General features: G+C 38.2%; 1 protein-coding gene across 1 annotated transcript in view; it reads right to left on the bottom strand.

The window, feature by feature from the left end:
* Positions 1 to 15169: 15169 nt before the first annotated feature.
* The window catches only part of FAM135B (family with sequence similarity 135, member B), an 80744-nt gene continuing 71115 nt past the window's right edge, over positions 15170 to 24798 (bottom strand). Inside the window, exons 13-18 of the mRNA XM_010577114.1 lie at positions 23515 to 23606; positions 20689 to 20786; positions 20239 to 20390; positions 19306 to 19416; positions 16727 to 16840; positions 15170 to 15375 (exon numbers count right to left, since the gene is read on the bottom strand). Of these exons, the coding sequence (XP_010575416.1) occupies positions 15170 to 15375; positions 16727 to 16840; positions 19306 to 19416; positions 20239 to 20390; positions 20689 to 20786; positions 23515 to 23606 (773 nt within the window). The remainder of the gene's footprint in view (positions 15376 to 16726; positions 16841 to 19305; positions 19417 to 20238; positions 20391 to 20688; positions 20787 to 23514; positions 23607 to 24798) is intronic.

Here is a 24798-nt window from a genome sequence, read left to right as displayed (position 1 = left end):
AGTCTCTCCTGACATTGATGAGAGTATCTGCCTATCTGCTTATCCTGATTGCTTTGAGGTGCATTCTGCCAAATACCAGAAAATATACAGACTCCTGTAACATTTTGAGGATGGACAAATGACTTGTTGGGATTAAGGTGAGGCCAATTCATTTTCTGCCTACAAGAGTGGAATGTAATTATAATCAAAAGGGAAATGCATTTAAACAATGTATTAATTATCCCCTCCCTGCTGCTGGTCACTTTACCATTTGATATGATTGAGAAGTGAGTCAGAAGAAAACCTATCTATACAGACAGGCACAACAACACAACCCTTTGCTGGCTGCTAATCAGTTTGCAACACGAAGGCAGCAATCCCCTAAATTTTACACTCACTCCCTGCTTGTGTCTGGGCTTCCGTCACCTTTTCCATGTATTTGCTGTCTTTTGCAGTCTCTGTGGAAGACACCTTTGAACACCTCTTTTTCTACAAGAATTGTCTGAAATAGCATAAAGATACACAGGGCCAGGAAATTTCTTCTGGGACTGTGCTCTGCTTCACTTCCATCCTTTCCATTTCCCAAGACAGGTACCCAGTGATGGATCCCATCATACCACACTATACCACTGATGTAGTCTGTAAATATCTCTGGGGTAAAATTAAACAAATAGACAGAGAGGGATATATCATTGCTAGTAGGTAAGGATAAACAGATGCTTGCGTTTCTGATATACAGCTGTGACTATATTAAGTACAGATGTATTTTGATGGAAATTTGTGGGGTAAGACCAGAACTTATGGCTGTAGTCCCTTTTCATTTGACTGGACAAAAAGCATAAATGTCCTTTTGTTTTTCTATTATCTGGTATAGACATCACCATAGGGGCATGAAGAAACAGCAAACCCTTCCAACCCCACCAGTTTCTGTAACCTCCTGATGACAGTGTGCAGCTGGGTGTAAGGAAGTTCACAGTTTCAATATATGGGGCCAGAGGAACTCAAGTCTACTTATGAGTTACATTCCTGAAATGAGTTCTTAGGCACTAAATACAGAAAGACCTACCAAAAAAGTGTTCAAGCATTTCCTAATTTGCCACCTTCAAGTTTTTGCTGCTTCAAGGTCTCATTCATTTAATCGGTCAAAAAGAGCTCCATGTTAAAGGGCTTTTTTCAGGCCATGATTAGTTTATTTAATAATTACTGATTCAGTAAGTCAAAGCTGTTTTGCATTCTTCAAACAGAAGGACAGTCTGAATCCACCACAGTCCTTTATATAGCTCATCTATTCTGTTGCTTCATACTTGAGAATATTTTATTCTACTTCTCTTTATCACTGTCATGTTTCCCCATGCTACGGGGACAAAAGGAGTTGGGGAACTTCCTGTCTAAGTATCAAGAACCACACAAAGTACAGACAAAAGGAAGCAAAGATTTTATTGACATTTCTTTTCTTTACACAGAACACAAGCTACACAAAATGCCACGATAAAGCATATGTAGAAAAATAGTAGAATCATATTGGCACTGATGACTATTCATTATTATAATTATTATTATCATCATCTTATTATACAGGTTTCATCATAACCATAATAAATAAGCATTAAAATTTCACAGTGGCATTATAAGCTTTACATTCATGATCTTGTTTATACAAAGGACCATGTCAGATTTCTTCAGCTTTTTTGTATGATCATGATTCAAAGTAGTAGATTTAAAAATTAAAAGCCCTTTCCCTTAACCTATAAGGATCTGTCCACATTAATCCATTGACTTGATCCCTTGGAGAGGTCTGCATTTGTCTAAAAAGACGTTACTTTTAAAACACAATTGACCAACTGGAAAATTGGCCTTAAAAAGAACACAGGACATTTGCTATCTTCTGGTGGTCCGACTGTGAGATGCTGTGAATGCTACTGGCTGCCATTCGGCAGGATCCTTAGGTTGTATAAACCGCTTTATCAGGTTAATCTGCTTGGGAATCTGGCCCATTATACCAAGAGTGCATTTGAGCAGCATTTCTCAGGATCAGACCTTTAGTCAAGATCTTTTGAATGCTGTTGAGTCAGAACCTACATTTCAAGAGAATTGATTTACATCTCCATTTTCCCTAAAATGTCATGGAATTGACTCAACTTCATTTGTTTCCACTTTGTAAGATTCAGTTTTGTTTTTTCGATATAAGTCTCACTTAAATCTTGACAGACATAGTTAAAGAAAATTGAAGTGTATGGCAGTTGAGAAATGTTCATTAGGGAAAGGGAAGTAAATTAGAGAGAGGCAGACAGAGCATGTGTTGTAAATCTTGGTATCTTAAAAATAAATAAATAAATAGTACAGATTTTCCAAGCTCAAAGCGTCTAATTATTGCCTCTTCTGTCTGATTTGAAATATAATTTGCGAGAAACATAACTGCCTCAATCAAATGTAATGTCTCATTTAAAAGTGCAACCTCTAGTGTCATATGACAGAATCAGTTGTACTCATATTCAGACCACAGAAATGGTCATAATTAAAAATACCATAGACTACTCATCTGCAAAGTTCAGCCTCAGTATCAAGTTACTATCTTTAAATCCAGATTTGCAGAAGGTTGTACTTACTGTGTCATGCACCAGTTATATCATGCATATTGCTTGCCCTGAACAATCAGCCTCAAAGGAAGTACTTGGAGAACAATATATCTCTGACGCATTGCTTAGCAGCCTGCGGGCACAAACATGGGCATGTATACCAATGCTGGTATTTTATATCCACTATGCATGGGTACAAATGGTTAGTATGTCCAGTGGTCAGCCTCTTGATTTTTTATGGTTTTTTTATTAAAAAAAAAAAAAATTGAGCTGCTTAAAGTTGAAATTCATCACTTGAAACTCAGCCCAATAGTATTAGTCCATTGCTTATCTGAAAAAACATATTATTTCCTTTTAAAACTTTTCTAGCCTTGCCCTTGTTAACTAAAAACTGTAAAAGTGTGCTTAAAGAAAACCACTTTCAGAGCTAATTACTTACAGGAAATAGTAGGTTTTAATTCCATGGGGTATTTTCTTATCATTTAATAAAATAAGTAAAACATAACTCTTTGAAACACAGGATAAGGATCCTCACAGAACTATGCTTCTCTCCACAGAATTCTATTCCACATGTCAGTTGAGGAACAGTGAAGGTCCAGTTTTAGGTGTTACCACTGAGCTGAGAATTAATCCTGCAGTGTAAGGTGTTCCATTTGAATAGATACTGTACAACTGAGAAGTTATTTCTGATGACATTGCTAACTTTAACTATTAATAAGTTAGAGCCTGATTTTGAGGGTTAGAATTTTAATACACTTTAAAGAATGTTTCATCAAGGTTTCCAAGACTCTCAAACCAAGATAATGGTTCCAGCATCAAAAACAGAATAATTGTGTTTGTACATTGCATATAGGGAAAGATATGACATCAATCAACACCTGCCTCACGGATGTGTTTTGTTTGGAATATAAACCAGAATTTTCTAATTTTAAGTGCCTGAATGTGAATTAGCAGTGTGGAACAGAGGGGTAAGAGAGAGGACAGGATTCACTTATTTTCTTGATTTGCCTAAATTTAGACTCATTACCATAAGTTCCCTCTAAACAAGAAAGGTCCCTCAGCAGGCAAATCTTCCCAGTTGAGGCCTGTACTGTTTGTTGAAGGTAATTCTGTATACAGAGAAAGTTTAATTTTCTGATATCTTCTCAGATGCTGTGGTTAATTGTCTAAGCATAAGTGGAAAGATGGAGATTTAAGGTCAGATTTTTTTTTTTTTTAAAGGACTTGAGTATGTATTAAGGGATTTATGCAGATGATTGAGGCCTTAGTCTAAGACTGAGGTTAAAAAAAACACTCAATAATAAAGGGATTCATTGTTCAAGTCCAAGAAATCCAGTCCTGAGTTAAACAGTCAGCATTTAAGAAAGCTTACTATTAGAGACAAATCCAAGTAACAAAACATTGACTTAAATTTCAATTTATTTCTGAACTTTGTGTTTTATAATATACTGATCTGTGTTTTGATTTTGACCTGATACTTTTCCTAAGCATACAATAATATTCTGGAACTATTTATTTTGGTGAAGTGGACAGAGTTTGGGAAACTGTTCTTTTTGCTTTCTTCATCATTACTGCTATCTTGGTGGATGTACATTCCTGTTACATCATAGACAGAAGGAGAGTTTATCCTGCATCTTTGCCTTCTCCCATCCTTAGTCTATCAGAGCTATATCTGGACTCTTACTCACCTGGAGACCGTAAAAGGCATGGTACAAAACACCAGTGCATCTTCTTTCTTGGCAAAACAAACACAGTGGAAAATAAACCTAGGAAACACTACAGATTACCAGTGGGGTTTTGGTGGGTTTTTTTTCAGACTTGCAGTAGCAAAGGAGTACCATGGCTTGTCTAGACTGATGTCCCTCATACTTCATAAGCAGATTTAATGGCAGAAAAAAGAAATAGCTAATTTCCCAAACTGGATGCATGGTCAAATACATACAAGAATAAAATTAGTAAGAAGAGTGGCAAAGCTGATAAATCATTGGTCTATCAGCTTAAAAATGAATGCTTGGTTGAAGAGGATGGATGTCAAGGAAAATTAAAAAATGGTGACAAGCTTACTGTCTCAGGAGATAGGGCAGCTTGGTTTGACATGTTGCATTGACCATGGAAACCATGGAGGTGGTAGATAACACACATCAAATTCAAGACTGCTTAGCTAAGATTAGTCGACTAATGGTGTGCCAAGAGGTTGACAAATCACTACAAAACAATCTCTCTCCTCCAATGAGGTGGATGAAGCCAGCAAACTGCTCCTTCACAGGAGCTCTGGAGGACAACCAAAGTAAACTGCCCCCAAAAGTGACAGAAACCTGTTAGACTCAACAATCACCACCAGCTTCTAATATTGTATGGCATACATACACTGCGTATGGGAACATACATTCATTATATATGGGAGCATTAAATACATTACATAAGGAAAGGACATCTTCTGAATACATACATATGTAGGGTATACCACACACATGGTATACAAGAACTACATTTTGTATTATCATTTTTACTGAAAGTGATGATGCACCTTACATCAAAAAGGTTCCCATAGTCTCTTCTTCAATCTTTCCCATGCATATAGCTCCATATATGATAGTATGCCATAAATGCCTTGACATCTTTCCACAGTTGGGAATGATGCAGATAGTCTTATCCATATAAAAATAGCAAAGAGTAAGTGAGCATTTCTCCTGGATTGGGACAGGTAGATTTCTACTAGCACTTATGCTTTCAGTAAGGAATGAAAAACTTCTTAAATTAGTTGCTAGAAACTGGCATGAAAATGGAACTACTGGGGCTTTCAGCACCAGAAGCTGTTATACTTATTAGAGTAACCCCATTTATGGGAAGTATAGAATATGTGAGATCATTGCATTTTTGGTTTGACCACCCACTCCAAAAAAAAAGAGTTGTTTGAGACTGGACTTTTATGTAGAGGAGGTTTTTTTGTTCCTTTGGATAAACTGTTTGTAGCTAATAGCTTTCAAAGACTGAAAGGCATGCTGGATTGCAATAAGAGTAGTCCTAGTCACAGTGTCACAGTTTCATATTTTTGGAGGCAGAAGCTACTTGAAGATGTGCAGCTCCGTGCATATAGGCAATGGACTTCTGGCACATATATGTATGTATGCAAATCAGTTTCAGACAGATGTGGTTAGTTTGCTACACAGCTAATAGGAGCTTGCAGCACTCTGGGTGAAAGTAGAGAGTTAAATTTTCAAAAGCAGGGAAATCAAGTTTCAAGGTTGTAATAGAAGTTAATTTAGTCTGACCTTTTGCATAAGAAGAGTTTATACAAATTTATTCTTTTTGCTTTTATCCTATGCAGGGAAAGCCTGACTCATCTGCATTTAAAGCAGCTCTACACTGATTAAACTTTTCATAAGCATTTCTATTCAGTGCATGGATTTCTTTTAGGGAAGTGCATATGTATTATATAGTCTTATTAAAATAGAGAAGAAACAGCAGCAGCAGCTCTTTCAGACCAGACTGTCAGGAAGCAGCACGCCGTGGAACTGATGACCACAAGGTAAGTGATCATCCTTGTCATGCAAGGGTGGAGCAGACTCACATCAGGCTTCCTCCCTATCTGTGCCTAAAGCTTACCAATGACTAGGATCACCTCACATAAGATGTGCAAAACCAGAAGGGAAATGATTAGAATGGCAGTGAGCTTGCCAAGGGTGCAACGGCGGGGGGGCAAGTGTATTGTGTGCTGAAAAAGAGGCCCATAAATGGTGGTGAGATGCCATGGGTCACAACTCTTTGCCCTTGCTAGTGCGATTACCTTAACCAGGACAACACTGGAGCAGCAGTAAAGGTGAACTCATAAGGGGATGCAAGCTGGAAGCTTGCAAATTGTGGCAACCGGAGAACAGCTCCAGCTCTTCAGATTAGAACCTGAGTTAGGAAGAGAATATGATGAGAGCAACCAGCCCGTGAGCCCCTCCTGCACTGGAAACAGGCACCCGTCTGCACCAGAGCTAGCATCCAAGGAAGTCTGCCAGTACCTGGGGCCTCCTAAACACAGTTTAGGAGAAACTGGAAAGGGCCCAGCAATGGGCTACCACGATGGTGAGGGGTCGAAGCACATGGCTTCTGAGGAGAGGGTTGAGAATTAAGCTTGTTTAGTCCGGCGAAGAGGAGACCAAGTGACAATCTAGGAGCTATCTGCAGGTATTGAAAAGGGAGTCACAAGTACATCAGAAACAAGATCTTCCCCATGGAATAAAAAGGTGGTATAATAAAAGGTAACAGCGAGAAGTTGCAGCTTGAAAAGTTCAAATTGTATTTTTTTTCTTATTTTGTTTTATATTTTATTTTATTTTATTTTATCTTTTTCCTTAGGAGTGATGTAAAGTAGTTGAAGAGTAGATGTAGTATATCCATCACCAGATGTTTTAAAAACTCAGCAAGACAAAGACATGGCTGACCTTACCATGATGCTCATGATAATCCTGCTTTGAACAGCAATTAGACTGGGAGACTTGCAGCTGTTCCTTCTGAAACAAAATATTCTTGTCGTCTGTAACATGTTTGGGTAGGTGGATAACAGTTCTCATATAAAAGGCTGAGAAAACTGATTGGAATGAATGTGTGAGCACTATGTGCCACTCCTGGATAAATGCAATGGCAGTGCTGAATACAATTGTGAATGCATATCTGCATCCACTCACAGTCTCTGAAGCAAACACTATCAACTGAATATTCACTGTAGCAAGAAGCTCTGTGTATGGCTATACGTGGCACTCTTAAAGGTATTGAGAGCTTTTAATTTAATTCAGAATGAGCTGGACCAGGCCTATAGAACATTTTAAGTACAAATAATTATCTCTTTATTTTTTCTTTAGAAGGGCATATCCCTCACTTAGTACTATCATTTTAAAGAGATGCTAATAACCTGTATGACAGTTTTTTTCTTTAATTTATAGCAGTCTATTCTGAGCAACCATGAATGTCACAGATGGAAGGAAGGGAGGAAGGAATGAAGGAAGGAAAGAGGTCACATCTGGCAGCATATGACAATGATGGAGAGAAAGCATGCTGAAAGTCTGTGCAAAGCAGATTGGAGTAAACCAGTGTGAATCGAGTACACCACCTATCTAGAATCAGCAAAATATCTTCTGTCCACCATAAAGCCCAAATTAACCAGGGGATCTGTATTTCACCTTCCCACTAAGGATTCATGAAGCATAAGCTTGAATTCTTGGAAAAGTTCTGTTGGATCACTTAATCAAAACCTCACATCACACACATAAAATGCAGCTTCAAGGACTGGGTTTGTACAAATCTGTCATGGATTAACCCTGGTAGGCAGCTAAGCACCACACAGCTGCTTGCTCACACCCCCTCTCAGTGGGGTAGGGGAGAGAACAGGTAAAAGTGTGAAAACTCATGTGTTGAGATACAGACAATTTAATAATTAAAAAACTTTGTTAAAAAACAACAAAGAGAGAAAAAAAAACAAAACCAGAAAACAACAAGAAAAACAAGAGATGCAAAAAAACCAACTGCTCATCACCAACTGACTCATGCCCAGCTGGTCCCTGAGCAATGGCAGCCCTGGCCAACATCCACACCTTCGCCCCAAGTTTATTGCTGAGCATGATGTCCTATGGTCTGGAACATCCCTTGGGTCAGTTGGGGTCAGCTGTCCCAGCTGTGTCCCCTCCCAACTTCTTGTGCACCCCCAGCCTGCTCGCTGGTGGGGTGGGGTGAGAAGCAGAAAAGGCCTTGGCTCTGGGTAAGCACTGCTCAGCAGTAAGGAAAACACCCCTGAATTATCAACACTGTTTTCAGCACAAATGGAAAACATAGGCCCATACAAGCCACTATGAAGAAATTTAACTGCATCCCACTCAAAATCAGTATAAAATCTGAAACTACTGACAGTACTTCAGAGGATGGTAGAAAGTAACTGCCTTGTTTGGATAGTTAGAAAATTTTGTAGCTTTGCATGATGGCGAGAGCAGAGGAATAAAGAAAAGAGGAACTCATAGAAGACACAGGCAAAATAAAAGCAGGAGATGTAGTCAGATCATGGAAAGGTGACCATGCAAACTTGGGAATGTCTGGACAAAGCAGAATAGTAGCTTAGGGCAATTTAGGCTACTCAAAGGACAGCAAATTAGGGGAACCATGAACAAACAGAGCAAGAGGCACAATCTTGCTGTTGTTGTGTTTGATCTAAAAGGCAAAACCAAACCAGAGAAGAGTCAGCTGTAGCTAAACAAGTCCCAGACAAAGTAGTTTATGACTCCAAATATTAATGGCATTAATAGACTAATTTTTACTTCAGTGATTATCTGCGCACACAGTTGTACTATAAGTTATGAAGTTCCTGAGACTCTGGTACTATAGCTTGCCATGAAGCAACTGCATGAAAGAGCGAGAATGGGTAAGCCTAACTCTGACTCCAACAGACCTGGATTTATACTGATTTATACCTGAAAACAATTAAATGATTAAATACACACTGGAAATTTGGGGGAGGGGGTAAATAAGTACTAAAGATTGAGCTAGAAATTGTCAATTACTCAACAACATTCAACATCAAAATTGCTGAGCACATGTATTGAAATAAAACACTCCACAAGACTTCTCCGCGGACATGACCTTTAGCATCTAAATGACCAGCTGGAGTGAAATATGTTAGGCTGTTCTGATGAAAATTTTTAAATGGAAATTTAAGTCCACAAGGAAAATAATCATTTAGCTAGGCTGACACATATTGGCGTGCTGAGACTGCTGCAGAAGTGCCCCATGACTATTCATTATATATAAAGTTTCATGAGATATTTGCATAAACCTTCACAAGGGTCTAAGCCTGTTAATAGGAGATCTCACCTTTCTTCTGCATCACTACTTAGCTATTTCAAATGCAGAGGCAGAAAGGAAGAGATTTTTTTTAACATGCAGAAAGCACCAGATGAACGTACAAATTCTAATGAAAGCTTTGGCTTGAATTCCCAGTTTTCACATCATCTTGTGATAGCTTTCTCTCTCAAGTGTGGCTTTTCTCTGGCAAGGCAACAGTGAAAAGGATTGGTCAGTGGATATTTATTAATTGCTTTGAAGTAAAATAGGGCTCAGCATTCCTGTTAGTAATTTCCAAAGCTCTGTCCTAAGGTTTCAAGCCTGCAGAATACAATCATTTAAAGCTAAGCAATTTCAATTTCCTCTATTGTCAGTGGACAAACCTGATTTTGAAAACAAATTAACAATTTCATTAAAGAGAAAATGGGCATCCATTGGAGGCTGGGAAACAACACATTTCCTGCCAAATTTTAAAGAAGCTTGATTCATCTCTTCAGCGTCTGCTTTTGATCAAAGTGTACAGTCAAAACTTGCACCTAAGTATTAAAAACTGAAGAGCTAATAATTAGGGATGTCATCCAGTCTACAAATGCTAGGCCTCTACTTTTTGTCTACATCTTAGACACCCAAAAAGTGAGTCTTATTATAAGTTCCCTGGTCAGGGAAGAGAAGTAATAACCCTGAATGCCACCAAAGCAGAAAACAGGATCACTCCTGCAGACTTTCAGTAGTACCTACATCTCTTCATTGACAACATAGAGAAATTAAGGCTTTTATTTTAGCAGAACAAATTCATTTTGCAACTAATTTTTAAGCACAAATTAGGTGATGAAATTAGGCTAAGTTCTATCCTTGAAGCAGAAATATCTCCAGAGGTTTCTCCAGGTTTTATGTAGGTAAGCATGCCACTATTATCAGGAGATCGAAAACCACCCCCTTGAAAATCCTCAGCCCAGCTGCAGAAAGAACTAGCTCTTCTGTTCCTCATCTACTCACACTTAGTCACTACTGCAATTTCTTTCCATCCATGTTCAAGAAACAAATCTTGCAGTTCTGAAGAGATTAAGTTCTTTCAAAAGTGGAGCTCAATGGGCTCTAGGAGCCCCAAAACAGTGGAAAAATTTAATCTAGCTATTAATAAAGTCATGATATCCACTAAATTGTTAGAACTGCACTGTTTTCAAGTGCTTTGAGTTTTTTAAAATGGTTAATGCCAATCCTTTTAAATGCTGCAGACTGCTTATATATAATTTTTATTTAAAGATGAAATAGAGATTGAAAACAAGTCAAGGCATCTTTGTGTCTTTTCAGCATGTCCTTCCATGAACTTGTCAATAAAACTGGATAAATTTTTGTTCTTCTTTCTTCCAGAATTACTGTGCCATTCCAAGCTAGATAACTGTCACTGAAAAGGAAATGGCTTCAAGGGTCAGGTGCTATTTCAAAGCACAATATCCCTTCTTTGGGCCTTTGGGGTGGGGATAAAGTCCTGTAAGAGTTCCAGCACTGTGTGAGATTCATCTGATCAAGTGTAGGTGTCAAGTAACAAGATAGCTAAATCTTATATCATGCACAGTCAGTGGAAAACAACAGGCCTAGAGAAAATTAGACCAAAAAAGTAAAACATGTCTGATAAATCACACTCTAAAAGTGCATCTTTCCTTTCACTGATCATAAAAGTAGTTAAACTCTCCCTATTAGGCCACAAACAGACATCTACAATGCAATTGCCTAGTTAAGCAAGATGATACTACTCTGTGTTGAGTTTTTCAATTCTTTGTAAGGATTTTTTTTACAATGAGGGTGGTGAGACACTGGAACAGATTGCCCAGAGAAATTATGGATGCCCCATCATTGGAAGTGCTCAAGGTCAGCTTGGATAGGGCTTTGATTAACCTGATGGTTGATCATGGCAGGGGATTTGGACTAGATGATTTTTAAAGGTCTCTTCCAACATAAACCATTCTATGATTCTATGAAATTCACCCTTGCTGGTGCACCTTCCTATCTGCCTTCCTTCCTCCTGTCTTTGCCCCTGTCTTTCAAAGTTCTGAGATCCTCTTTCTCTGCTGCTCTTTTCCCACATGTGGGCTATCACCTTTCCTTCAGAGAAATTACTTGTGGGCTATAGCCCATGCTTCATCTTTAACACTGGAAAACCTCAGTAGCCAAATGCACTTTACCTGTTGGAGCCAAGAGATCCTCCATGCTGGTTGTAAGACTTCGAGATGCTAAAGAAACAACCCTGCATTGCTGGCTTTGTTTTTTTCTTAACTAAAGAAGCCTATAGAAGTGAAGGGAGTTTCACTTCAAATATAGCTAACATGAAGCCCAGAGCTGGCTCTGGGCATTGACAAGCTACAAAAATTTCATGGTTGTGCTTCCTCTGTCCAAGTTCTTGAAAAACTGTCTTTTCCTCTGTGAATGTGGGAGCTTCACTTAAGAATTTAAGCACTGCCCCCATAGATATATCAAGCCAAGAGGAGCTTTTGCAGTTTGAAGGGAAATCCTTCAAGCAATATTCCTAATGTACTTAAATGTATTTAAAAAGGATTAATGTTAAAGGGCAATACATTAAAATTCCAAAGGTCAAGACAGAAACAAAGATGCTAACTGTGCAGTTATTTTGCTATTTGTTATGAAGGTAATTCTTAATATATATTTCTCTATCTGTAAATCAAAACAATCTGACAATAAGTCCATGTTGATTGCTATAGTTTGATGAAGTCCAACTGCTTAGATGTTATTTATATCATAATGATGATGAAGATTTCTTTGCAATATAGTCTACATAATTAGAGTGGATTTACAATATTGAGAGTCATTATCAAGGCAACATCCCATTAAAAAGAATAAAAGAAGAAAAAGAGGGGGAGGCTATTCTAAGAATCTTAAAATGAATGCTCAGCTAGACCGTTACTGCCAATATTTCCCAAAATGTTCTGCCAGAACAAGGAAGATAAAATCTGTGTCTCATCGTTTCACAGGAATGACATCTCCCAGATTTTTCTGAGGCTTCATAGAAGCTCTCTGCCATACTCCACAAGGAGCAAGTTGTATGGACTTAATCCAACTCCATGTACAATCCAACCCCAATTCTGAAATCAGACTCTGAGCCATGGAAGAATATTATATGTATAGGAAAATGGAAACCTTTTGGTATGTTTATCCATCAGTCAGAGCGCTGGCAGCAGTATAGAATGTGAAAGTGAACATACTGAAAGGCCCACCAACTTCTGCAGCAGTGCAAAAGAGACCTTTCCACATTTCCCTTCTCTCATAATCATGCAAACAGAAGGCTGGGAATGCTGTCTAATGTACAAGGCAGGGCAAGAAACCACCAATCTGAATGTAAGAACAGCTACATTGGTATGTTGTCAGACTCAGTATACTCAGGATTGAAGAAGCTTGTGTGTGAGACCTTGAAATAAGCACACTTCTTTGTACAGACTGCATACATATATACACATATATACTTTAGGCATATATATATGTGTAAACTAACCTCTCAATGTTTTTCAAAACTTTCTGTTGGCAGACTCTTGAAGATTTTCTAAAAGAGGAGCAGACCCTCATACAGCACACTGAAGCTTGCTGATGGTTGGAGATTTTGTTTCTTTCTTGTTTTTCACATACTCCTTAGAAGTCCACGTCTGTGGCTCAAAGCCACTGTACTGTATAACAGCTTAACCTACATGTCCCATTATATTTAAAATTCTGTAAACAATTTACCAAGAAGGAAATAAGCTGTGATATATAAGTGTAGCTGGCACTAAAATGTTGAGGTCGAAAAGTGATAAAGACTTCCCAAACAAGAAGCGGGAAACAGAAGTTCTTGATTCCTGACAGAATTTATTTGTTAACTGGGTAAATCCGGCTTTTAGCTTTAAACTGTCAATTTATAAAAGGGAAAAAAACATAAAATAGTATCTACCTATTTAATTCAAGTACTGAGGTAATATTTAATGTGAAAAAAATTTCAATATTGAAACACACCATGTAACTGTTTCTATATAATTTCTGTCCCTTTGAGGGGAAGATGATTATTACGTGCAATATAGCTTCCTATTTTCAGGTGATCTTACTCTCACCCTTTCTCCTTCCTATTTTAAAAACATGCCTACATTATCAAACCAGCCTTGTTCTTTAGCAGCCTTTACCAGTCTGCTAGCAACTCTTTTCTTGAACTAATTCTGTGTAAGTTTTCAACTTTTCTTCTTTTGGAAAAAAGAATTTTTACTTTTTGCATGTACAAATATTTCCCTGTGTTTGCAAGTTTGGTTTTTTTTAATTTTTTAACTCTCTTATTTCAGAAATCTCCACTATCTTGATCTTAATTTACTGATGAGAGTCTTGACACCTGAAACCACCTTCGTCATTTTTTTTATAGCTTTTGTCATAAGATTTAGAGGGATGGTCACTTTATGTTTTTAAATGGATTATATTCGCATTAGAAAATTGCCTGCCTTCCAAACAAAAATAATTGTGAAGAATTATTCACTCTTTCTTGAAAAAACTGCTGTGACATTGAAAATTTATCAAAATGTTATGAAAATGTATAGAAAGTTATTGAAATTTGTCACTTTAAATCTGATAACTTTTTGATAAAAATTTTAATGAAAAAAAACCTAAAAAAAGTGAAAAATGGGTTCTTTTCCAAAACCTTAAAAACGACTTGAATATTTTTGTATGATTAAAGTTTTAAACTTTTCAACCAGCTGTAACCATATAAGAATTAGGACTGTATATAGCACTGCAAATGGACATTAGTAAAACATTAATAGACCATTGCAGAGAAGCCTAAGAAGACATCCTTATATTTTTTAAGCTTTCCACAATCCTTACCACTCTGTCTCCAGCCTATTTTTATCTGATTGGGTTCTTTAGGGTTATTACTGGCTAGCTTTTGAATTTCAGATCAGAGCAATAAATTTAAAAAAAAATAAAAATTTGTTGGGCTAAATGTACTTAGATACAAATGTAAAAGTAAAAATTGTACCTCTAAGGTTATAACAAGCAGAATAATGATCCTCTATAAATGTAAACAGAAGAAATGTTAATAGATGCCACTGATATTTTACAAGTAAACCAATAGACTCCTCTTGGTTTGGCAGCTTCTAACTTGAACAAAATTATTCCCAACTTTAAGTGGTTTGGGTTTTTTTAGAAGACAAATATCAAGATTTCTTCATTCCATATTAAAAATTTCACTCCTTTCCATTATTTGAATGTATGTATGTTACGATTACCAGTAATGGAACCATCCAAATATTTTCTTTCAACAAATGGAAACATTGAAACTTTCATAAATGTTTTTCAGGCTTCTCAGTTCATCACAAAGGAGGTTTTAACCTGAGTTCATATATCCTTTTTTCCTCTTGTGTTAACTACCCCGAAAGTACTACAAATGTATAGCTTTGTTAATACGTCAATAAAGCATTAAATCAAGGACAGCCAAGTTCCTGGGTTAATATTCAGGAGAAACAGGAATCATATTGGTCCAATCACATTTAAAGAATTAGCCTTTTTATTCTGATTCTGTACTTCAGAAGTGGCTCATGTCTTTATGTGGACAAAAAACATAGAAACTGAAGAGGAATATTTATTTCTTCCAAAAGCACCAGTATTTGGAAGCTTGAATGCCTTAAAGCCATAGCACTTTATTCTCTGAAACGGAAATGGAAATGGAGAGTTTGAAAGTCCCACCTGATCTCATTTCTAACACTGTAATCTTTTGGCTAAGGGATTCTCCTCCACTCAGTGAAAAGGTTTGCCTCTGTTACCCCATCCTTCAGGCACTATTTGAAGTAGTTGAGTCCTGCCACGAGGAAAAACTTCTCCAGGAAAAGTTCAGAGTCCAGCACAGCAATGTGGGCAGCCCGGCCTATCAATGTGTTGGCGGTGTTGGGCAGAGCATGGAACACGTTGTGTCTGATCAAAGTGCAGTCCTTCGCCCCAATCAAAGGCTGGAGCAGGTTGTTAATCATTTCTGCATAAACAGGACCTGCAAAAGAGTTTAGAAGTCACACCTACATGCCAAAGCTGCCAGATCCCCTCTTTCCTTCCTGTATCATTTAATGAGAGTTGCAACGAGACGGAAAATGGAAGCAAGGCCAAAATGCAAGAGATAGCAGTCCATTTCAAAGATTTGCCAAGTGCTGGGATTCTGTTAATCTACTGGAGGCATTGACCATCTGAAGAGGTCTGCTAAAGCTGCTAGCATGAAGAGTGGGACGCTCCTCAGCATTTAGCCTCATTTCCTCTGTGGTGGAAGGAAATGGTCTTGTTTCCTTCAGGGGAAGAGGGTTGGACTCACACTGCCTGTGAATTCAAATGCAAAGGGGTCTGGCAAGACATAAAGGTCCATTAGGGTTTCTCTGGGGAACCTAATGCAGGAAGGACACCATGCAGATAGTTGAGGAATTTATAGGGCAAAATCAATGGCTTGGGAAACTTGTACTTATAAATGATCTACACTGAATGTAGATCTGGCTCCTGCTAGGTCAAACATCTCCCTGAGAAACAACCACTGAAAGTGAGAGTTAGAAAATTACCTTTTAATTCATATCTGAAGTAGGATAGAAAGAGCTGTAGTTTAGGTACGATGTTTGAAGGCAACTGTGTTGGTTATTGGGTCTGGGTGTCTCTTTCTACTTCCAAAGAGTACCTCATTTTCTAGGTAATCACATATGTGAAATGGGTATGAAATTACACTGAACATTATTTCTGGAAGTGGTACCAAACTGAGCCATGAAACATTTTATAAATGAGGGAGACTGCTAATAACAAAGGCAATACTTGGGACAAGACACAGCCTGAGCTCACAGAAGGGCTAGGCCTCTGATGGCATGAGTCCTGATGTGCTTTACAGATTTTATTACAAACCAATATGATTTTAGATCTATCCCTTAAATTACCTTGCAATCATCCAAATGCTATTGAAAACAAAGGGACCCCCCCCCCCGACTTTGGATGTGCTGAGAGAGATTTCAGTACGTGAAACAAAGGTGAGACAATACTAGTAAATCAGTAGACTACAGAAAAAACATTGGCAAGAGCTAGTTCTATGATTATCACTTTTAAAAAAAATAAATTAGAGGCAAGGGGAAGAAGCAGTAAGAAACCTTTGATTATGACCTGATTGAAATTTGTTTTCATCAGACAAAGAGCTGCTTAAAAGGCTTCTTTTATTGATTTCAGTAATTTCTTGTAGGAAGAGAACACTTTCTTCCTTATCAAATAAACTTTGAGTTTTCATCATGCTGATGAAAAACTGTTCTAATGCAATGACCTCAGTTACGCAAAAACACAATTTCTCAACAGCTTTTTAAATATAGAAATGATCTTAAACATACCTGTGTGTCTGTCCTTAAGTGCATTTTTGCACATTTCTATTCTTGCTGAATGAAAGGGTACATATCTGTCTTGGGGTGAGGCCACTAACACAACATTTTTAAAGTACTGAAGACCTGTGGCAAATGCATTAAATACATTTATCACAATGATGCACAGCGATCAAAATACAGTGGCAGCATGACTACTTCATGTTCAAACACATTTGAAAATCTACAGTGCAAAATAGATGATAATTAAAACATGCAACACAAGCTTAAAAAGACTCATAATTGCTTAAACCCATTTCTGCTGCTTCTGCAAACTATGTGTTACTTATCAACACTCATACAGGTTAATTATATGTCAACACAAAAAGTAAGAACTCTCTCTGTTTGAAAAAAGTGTTTGATTAAAACCTTAATTTTGCAAATATTTATTCCTCTAAACATTGGAAACACGTGTACAGACCCACTACGGTCAATGAGTGGTTTTGGATAAATAAGTTTTCACAGGAATGGGGATCACATTAGAAAAATAACACAACAAATTAGTACAATTTTCAAACAAAATAGAGAGAGGGAGGGGAAGAGGAACCAGCTGCACTGCTATGATGTCATACTATTACATCAGTGTTGAGGGAGCCTTGGGATCCAGTCCCTGCATTCAGCAGTCCCTTGATAAATACACACTGCTGGTACATGGACTGGAAACCAGGAATCCTCCCTCTTCCCTGGAGGCAATGGGGCCATTGATGGACTGTGGAAACAGGCTCCTGCTGCTTGCCCTGTCTGTGGTCTCTTGAGCCCTCCATCACCCACATTCAGCAGAAAAGTAGGAAAATGGACACAGATGATGTAGTCTACTAGTCCAGAGAGTATCCTGAACACAGAAGAGCTGTGGGTTTGACCTTCATCTTTCCCTCCCCCTTATGTGAAAGGGGCCCAGAAGCAAGTCCATTGATTTCTAGATTTTAATAGAAAAGTTGACCATCACTACCACAAAGAAGAGTCCTGTTGGCTGCCTTTACTAAGCCTGGCTGAAGCTGTTTATCATTTTCTTCTTGTGCAATCATACCAACTGAGTTTGTGACTTCAGTCTGAGGTAAAAGGTAGGAGAAGCAACAGTGAGTGTTACCATATCTAAAATCTTATGTGAAGAAGTTCAATAGGTAATAATGTTTATTTTTGATTTCAAGACAAGAATAAGGAACATTTAAGGAGATTGAGAAGTAGCAGGGACTTCTACTTTAAGAAGAAAGTCAGAAATTGCTGGAGGCTTAAAAAGTTATCCAGGAAAGTAGGCACAACACTGCTTCCTAGATTTCTCCCTCTGTAGGTTCTCTCAACTACTTTTGGGAGCAGAGTGCTAGAGTAGGGGCACCTCTATTTTGACTAAGTATGCCAGCTCATATGTTCACATATGGACCTGCCTACTTCTTCAGATTTTTTGCCTAAGCATCTACCTGGTTGGTTCTGACTTTACAGACATCCCTCTTCATAGTAAGTTTCTGCTTTCTGCTTTTACAAGGACAACACCTTTATTTATAGCCTGTTAGATCTCCAGTCTACCAAGCTAACAAACAATGAATCGGTTTGACCCACAACACATTCTTGAGGATTCTTTGCTTGGGAACTTACAATGTGAACTTCCTGTGTAGACCCAATTTTATTTGAACATGACATAGTAAAGCAGACATCAACTGTACTCCACAGAAATGAGAGCCAGGGAATCAAAGGGAAAATTCAAATAAGGAAATTCAAATAATGCCAAGATACCTGTCATTGATTATGTCATGTAGTTTGTTCATAAAATTATGAAACAGCTTTATGTCTGTCAAACTAAGAATTAGGAAGTTATATTCATCTTAACATAGTCTTTGTTTCCTATTAGCAATGTACCAAAGTATGAGAAAAAAATTAAATATCAAGTAGTGACCTTGTGATTATATACTTAGCAGCAGTTTGCTCACACACAATATTCAAAATAACTCTTAAAAGAAAACATTTGCTTGAACAGAAGGATCATGCTTCCTTTCTTTTCTTAAGAAAAGCCTGATTTATTTCATTTATTCATGACAGACCAAGGAAAGGGTAAAAAGATCTCTATTTAGATATCATTTTTCCAGTGTGAGGCCATACATCTCTCTCTCAGTAGTACAAAGGTGTCACAACAGACATGAATAAAATTTGCTCTTCATCTCACACAGTCATATTTCCTAGGGACAAGAGATGTTAAAAAAAAAAATAAAAAAGGAAAAATGGTTTTCATCTAGTAACATAAATTAAGCAATGGTGGCTTGTCAAGCATGATATTTCTTGCTTGCAGAATATAAACTTAGGTGCATGTTTACTATAGCATGGAGGTCTTATTTGGTGGTAACAGTTTGGCAAATATATTCACTGATAACTGGCACAGAAAAAATGCAGATAAAATAGATATTAGATTTTAGACAGAGCAGCCCTTCTCGAAAGCAAGAGTGTTTAAAGAAAGATCATTAACAAAATGCAGATTTCCTTTACTCCCTGGAGGACATGGCAATCCAGCACAATTCTTTGGAGTAGCCCTTGATAGTTACACAGCCACATCAAGCCCTACTCACCCGTTTTTTGGCTGAGCTGATAGAGGAAACACTTGCGCAGATCTGCATTGTCCCTGAAGGTCAGTTGCAAAAGTGACCCTGACTTTTTCAACTTCTGCATGAGCCACAGACCTGGAATGAAAATCGGTGCATATTTTTATCCTGTTAGCTAATTATCAACCAAGGGAATTAAAAACGTGCCTACAGTAAGGGTAGCACTGTAACTCAGTGTAAGCCTGTTTCCTCTTGTATTGCTAATCAACAGGGATAAAAGTCTAAGGGTCTCACTGGATAGGGGTAATGGCTTTACACTGAAAGAGGGTAGATTTAGACTAGATATAAGGAAGAAAGTTTTTACAACGAGGGTGGTGAAACACTGGAACAGGCTGCTCAGAGAGGTGGTAGATGCCCCATCACTGGAAACATTCAAGGTCAGGTAGGAGGGGGCTTTGAGCAACCTGACCTAGTTGCAGATTTCCCTGCTCATTGCAGGGAGGGGTTTGGATAAGATGACCTTTAAAGGTCCCTTTCAACCCAAACTGTTCTATGATTCATGATTCTATGATTATCCATGTCATGGTAGCATAAACACTCAGGAAGGCTGAACTGTGGGACATTCCATTCCCATAGCACTCTAAGTGTCTTCTTCAGCCTTGGAGATGCCTCTTTTTATTGGCAGTATACAGAAAAGTGGAAGAATACAGTGGAAACAAGGACAACTCTCACTGCTGCACACCCTTGGGTTTCCCAGGGAGCACTGTGCTGGACCTTGTAGTAGATACTGAAAGCCCCTCTCATTGCAATTTTTCTGTGTGGGTTCAGTCTTCAGCAAATAATTTCCACAACTTCAGTGTACAAGTCATGTTATTATGATTTATTGCTACCTCCATGTGTTGCTCTCTCGTGCACTTTGCCATGGACTGCAGCCAGTCATAGCTTTCCATCAACTCTTACCTGTACTAACCAAAGTACTGTTGTTGTAAAGTGTTCCCAGGTGAGGCCCAGAGAGGGACAGGAAGGTGTGTAACTTGTTGAGGTAATAGCGAAACCTGGGGCGAGTTAGTACAGATCGAATGATGACATTACCAAGGGAATGTCCAATAAAACTGTTGGGAAAGAAAGAATTACATTAACACAAAAACCATCTGTATTTTATTTAAATTAAACACAAAGGTGGCATAAATTTTTCTTGAGAGGACTCTATCGGGGGGTTCAGTAACATCCTTTAGTCACCATTTCACCTTTTTTTAGCCTAGTAGACACTTTTCCATCTATAACAATGTAAAAATTCATCTCACTGATTCAATGGCTTTTGACACAGGGCACTTTTGGAAAAGCTAATTTCACTGAATGCTGCTCATGTAACTTAAACAGTGACAGACTATTAACTATCAGAATGCTTACCTTATTCGGGATATGGAGAGGTTGTACAACTGGATATGCTGAATAATTTCATCCAATAATCGGTCAGTCATTGTATCAAAATCAGCAAAAGTATCAGTCTGGTGAAAAATGGAATGAGTCAGTGAATTAAAATAAATTGCACTTATCGCAGACTGATGCTATTTTCAAAGTAAAATGCAAGCAGAAACATAATAACCAGTCCAAATTTTCTTTATACATGCTCAAGGGGGAAGGGGGGATTTTTCTCAGTCTCCAGGTCCTCTAAAAACTGAAGTTCTCCTTTGAAAACAGTCATTAAGTTTCACTTTCAGTTTATTAGCAAATAGCTTCCAACTAATATTGCAAACTTACTCAAGGCAAGTATTTTCTTTCTCACTTAACGTCAACAGTAACAACAGTACCATGGGTCAGTGTGGGTCACATAGCTAACGTTAAAGCCTGTGTGGAAGTTCACTGTCCTCAGTGAGATCGTAGGTAAGGCAAGGCAAAATTTTCTGTCATAGAGTCTCTTTGACTCTATATTGTGCATTTTAGCTTCAAGAACACAACCTGAGAACTCAAGTTAGGACTAGAGTAACCTTACACTTTGTAGGGCATGGAAATAGGGATCTCTAGACGACAATTCATATTTTAAGGGGATTAAATTACCTCCTGTGATTACTTCTCTTTCTCTACTGACTGTGCCTCTAACTTTGGCATGTGTCATGATGGGATAAACCCAGACCTACAATTTATTAATAGTAAGATTAACAATATTAGGCTGAGTGATTCCAGAGTCATAAGTATGATCTTAAAGCAGCCTGACTTGACACTGGTGAGAACTACTAATGCTTAGCTGCTTTGGATACCATATTCTGCACATGAAAGAAAAGCTTTAGGCATTTAGGATTTAACAGATTACTACGATAGACTAGTTTACAGCATTATACACTGACATGCAGGTTATGCTGATGCTAAGGATATAATCACAAAATTATTTGGCCATCGCAATGAAATGCTGTGTGTTTGTTATTCAACAGTTATCAGTAAGAGAATGAGCGCTAGAGAGAGACAATTTGTTGCTTGCAACGGTACTGCCAGTTGTGATACAATAAAACAAATAATATGTTGTCCAGTCTATACAATTGCAGGCAGATCTTATTCAGAACTGTGTCATTTGGCAATCCAACAGGACTCTAAATCAAATTTGTAACTAATGAGATGCCACAAAAACAATCATCAAATGCTGGAAGAGCTATTCAGAGCAAACATATCAGTAATTAAAGCTTTTGTGACACAACTCATCTTGCTAATTGCAGCTCTTGCAAAGGAAAACATGAGCATATTCACTTTGCAATATGGCCTTAAAATAAATGTTCTCACAAACTACAAACAGTCCACTAACCTTCTGCCTGTTTGTTTTGTCTGCACTGATAATTAATTATTTCCTCCTAGGCTTATTATCCCAAATCTTTCAGGTTGTTTAAAAGTGGAAGAATATCAGCCTGAACATTAATCATAAACAAAACACATCAAGCTTCATATTTCAAGTGGTTATATCTCCATCCTTTAGTATCATCTCAGCCTGACTGAGCTTGTCAAATGTATCACAAATGAATGCCTAAAAAAAGGGATTTGCATTTTCTTCCATAAGGCAAAATTAAGCTAAATGACTGATTTCTTGGGTCATTTTCAGTGTGGTTCTCAGAGCAGGGAAAAAAAGGTGTCAGGATTCTTTACAGCATCCAAATAATCATCAAACCACGTGGGTTCTATTTCCAGTGCCTTGGGAACTTTCCCACCTTCCCAGACTATAAGAGCACTAAAAGTTCCCATTATGGGCTTTGGATAATGTTAAATAGAAATGTTGTAAGATGTTCTATTCTCTGAAAACAGGAGAGGAGGCTTTGATGCAAGTCTGAAGTGGTCTCCTCATTATTTTCATTTTGCTTACTTTCACTGTGCAGGTCTGCTACTGACAGAGATGTACACTGGAATGTGGCAAGTTCAATGATTAACACCAACTCGCCACTTCAAAATATAAAAGCTGTTGAACTAAGAAGGTTGGAAAGTTTTGACTCAAGTTTCTCAACTACTTGTAAATCAGAATAATGTTTCTGACTGGGCACTGGAAATCTATATCTTGTGCATAAAGTTAGGCATCTGTGTCGTAAATATGGGTTCATTGCAGAGCAAAGCACAGAATTCATTTCTGTTTCTCTGCCTAGACTGGCAATTAATTTTTCTGGAAGACGTTTCTTTATCATTCAGGAAATAAATCTCGCAAACATTGCAACAGCAGAAACAATGGCTAATGCAGCAAAGGGAGCTGACAACACCTGCTGGATATTCCACACCCTCTGGAGAATTTAGCATCACTAAACTTGCTGCTTTCTGTCGGTGCTGCTTTGTCTGGCATCCAACAGGCAGAGGCATCAGGCTGTGCAACTTCCACCTTTCTGAGAATGCCTGAGATTTCAGAGTCTCTACCCCTCCTTCTCTGTAGTTTCAAGGTTAACATTTACACCTTTCCCATTGATATCAATAACTTGTTTGCAAACTGACAGGATAAATCCATTTTCTTCTTCTAAGGTCTAGTCCTACAGCTGCTAATGTAATTTCCTTTGACTTTAATGTGAGGAATATTTTCTGATGGGTTTGAACACCCTATCAAATCAGACAGGAACAGGACCAGGCCTTTGCACTAACTACTACAGAAAATTCCCTGAATTCCCCAGTGCTTTTGCTTCATTCAGCTCATGAAAAGGCTTTGCTGAAGGCCCTGTTTCAGCAATGTCAACAGTTTGTAGCTGATCTAAAGGAAGACAAAAATTAGCTCTGTACTACCTGATTTCTTTCAGACATTAGGAAGTCCAGTTTTCCACCAGGGAGTCCTAGTTCTATAAAAGTCTTTACGAGCCGTAGATCTGCACTGTTACCTAGAAATAAATGGTACTTTGTAAGATGTAATTCAACAGAAAAATAACTAATATTGAGTCAATTTAATACATTCATCTTCCTATAAACCTTGACACCAGGGAGCTCTTGCTAAGTGCTGCTAAGACAGCTCACCACACCATAGGATCATGAACTGAAACAGAGGGAGAGCAAGAACACCCACAGCCTGCACAAGGTGGGGCTGCACCTCACCTCCTGCTGCTGGGGACTGTATAAATGGTGGGGGAGAAAGGGCAAAGATCAGACCCAGAATAACTCTGTCCCCTATTTGCTGAACAGCAGAGGTAAGACCAAAAGACAAAAAACTGAGGTCTGTCCTTCCACCTTCACAGCTGGTGAGGCTCCCAGGGGACACTGCAGCCCTGCCAGGGACCTTGGCACACGTGCTGGGGTATAGGGCTGTACCTTCAGATGTAAAATAGCCTGCCTCCGTGTATTCACGATTAGAAATGGTGCTGAAATACTGTCAGAAGGCTCCTGATATTTTGGGAGATGCCCCATTACATACTAGAAAATTCTGAAGTCTTCTGAAATGTTTTGTTGGAAAAGGAGGTACCTCCACCTCATGAGATGGATATTACTGCCACTGAGATATTGAATGGCAAACGGTCCTTGCTCAAGCCAGCAAGTGTTTGTTTTCCACCTTTCTGAGAATGCCTGAGATTTCAGTCTCTACCCCTCCTTCTCTGTAGTTTCAAGGTTCACGTCTACACCTTTCCCATTGATACCAAGAATTTGTCAAGAGAAGTTTCAAGTTTAACATACGTGTTTTCTGATAGAAAGCATATATGTAAAAATTCCAGGCCATGCTTCCTCTGCAATGAATAATGATTTTTATTCTCTCACTTTCTAAAGCCGGATGCTATCTACACTGTAACAGTGTTGGGGGGATTTAAATAATGTTTTCATCCTGGTGACATACTGCAAAACAACCAAGCATCTGTGGAAAGACAAGAAGAGTTACTGTAATGCACTCCTTCTGCACACAGAAGGACTGATGTACTTTGGTGTAGAATTCTGTTTAAACAACAACAAAAGAAGTTGCAGTGTCCATTACTTAGAGCAAATATTTAATATTTTCCTAGATCCTTTATTACAATGGACTGAATAACATAATAAGGACTAAATACTTAGCTAAGATAAGACTCCCCATTCTTTCATACTTCCTGAACA

Source organism: Haliaeetus leucocephalus, unplaced genomic scaffold (assembly GCF_000737465.1).
Source record: "Haliaeetus leucocephalus isolate CR32 unplaced genomic scaffold, Haliaeetus_leucocephalus-4.0 Scaffold555, whole genome shotgun sequence".
NCBI classification, from domain to species: domain Eukaryota; kingdom Metazoa; phylum Chordata; class Aves; order Accipitriformes; family Accipitridae; genus Haliaeetus; species Haliaeetus leucocephalus.
The sequence above is the reverse complement of the archived record's forward strand: the minus strand, read 5'-3'. Positions and strand labels throughout refer to the sequence as shown.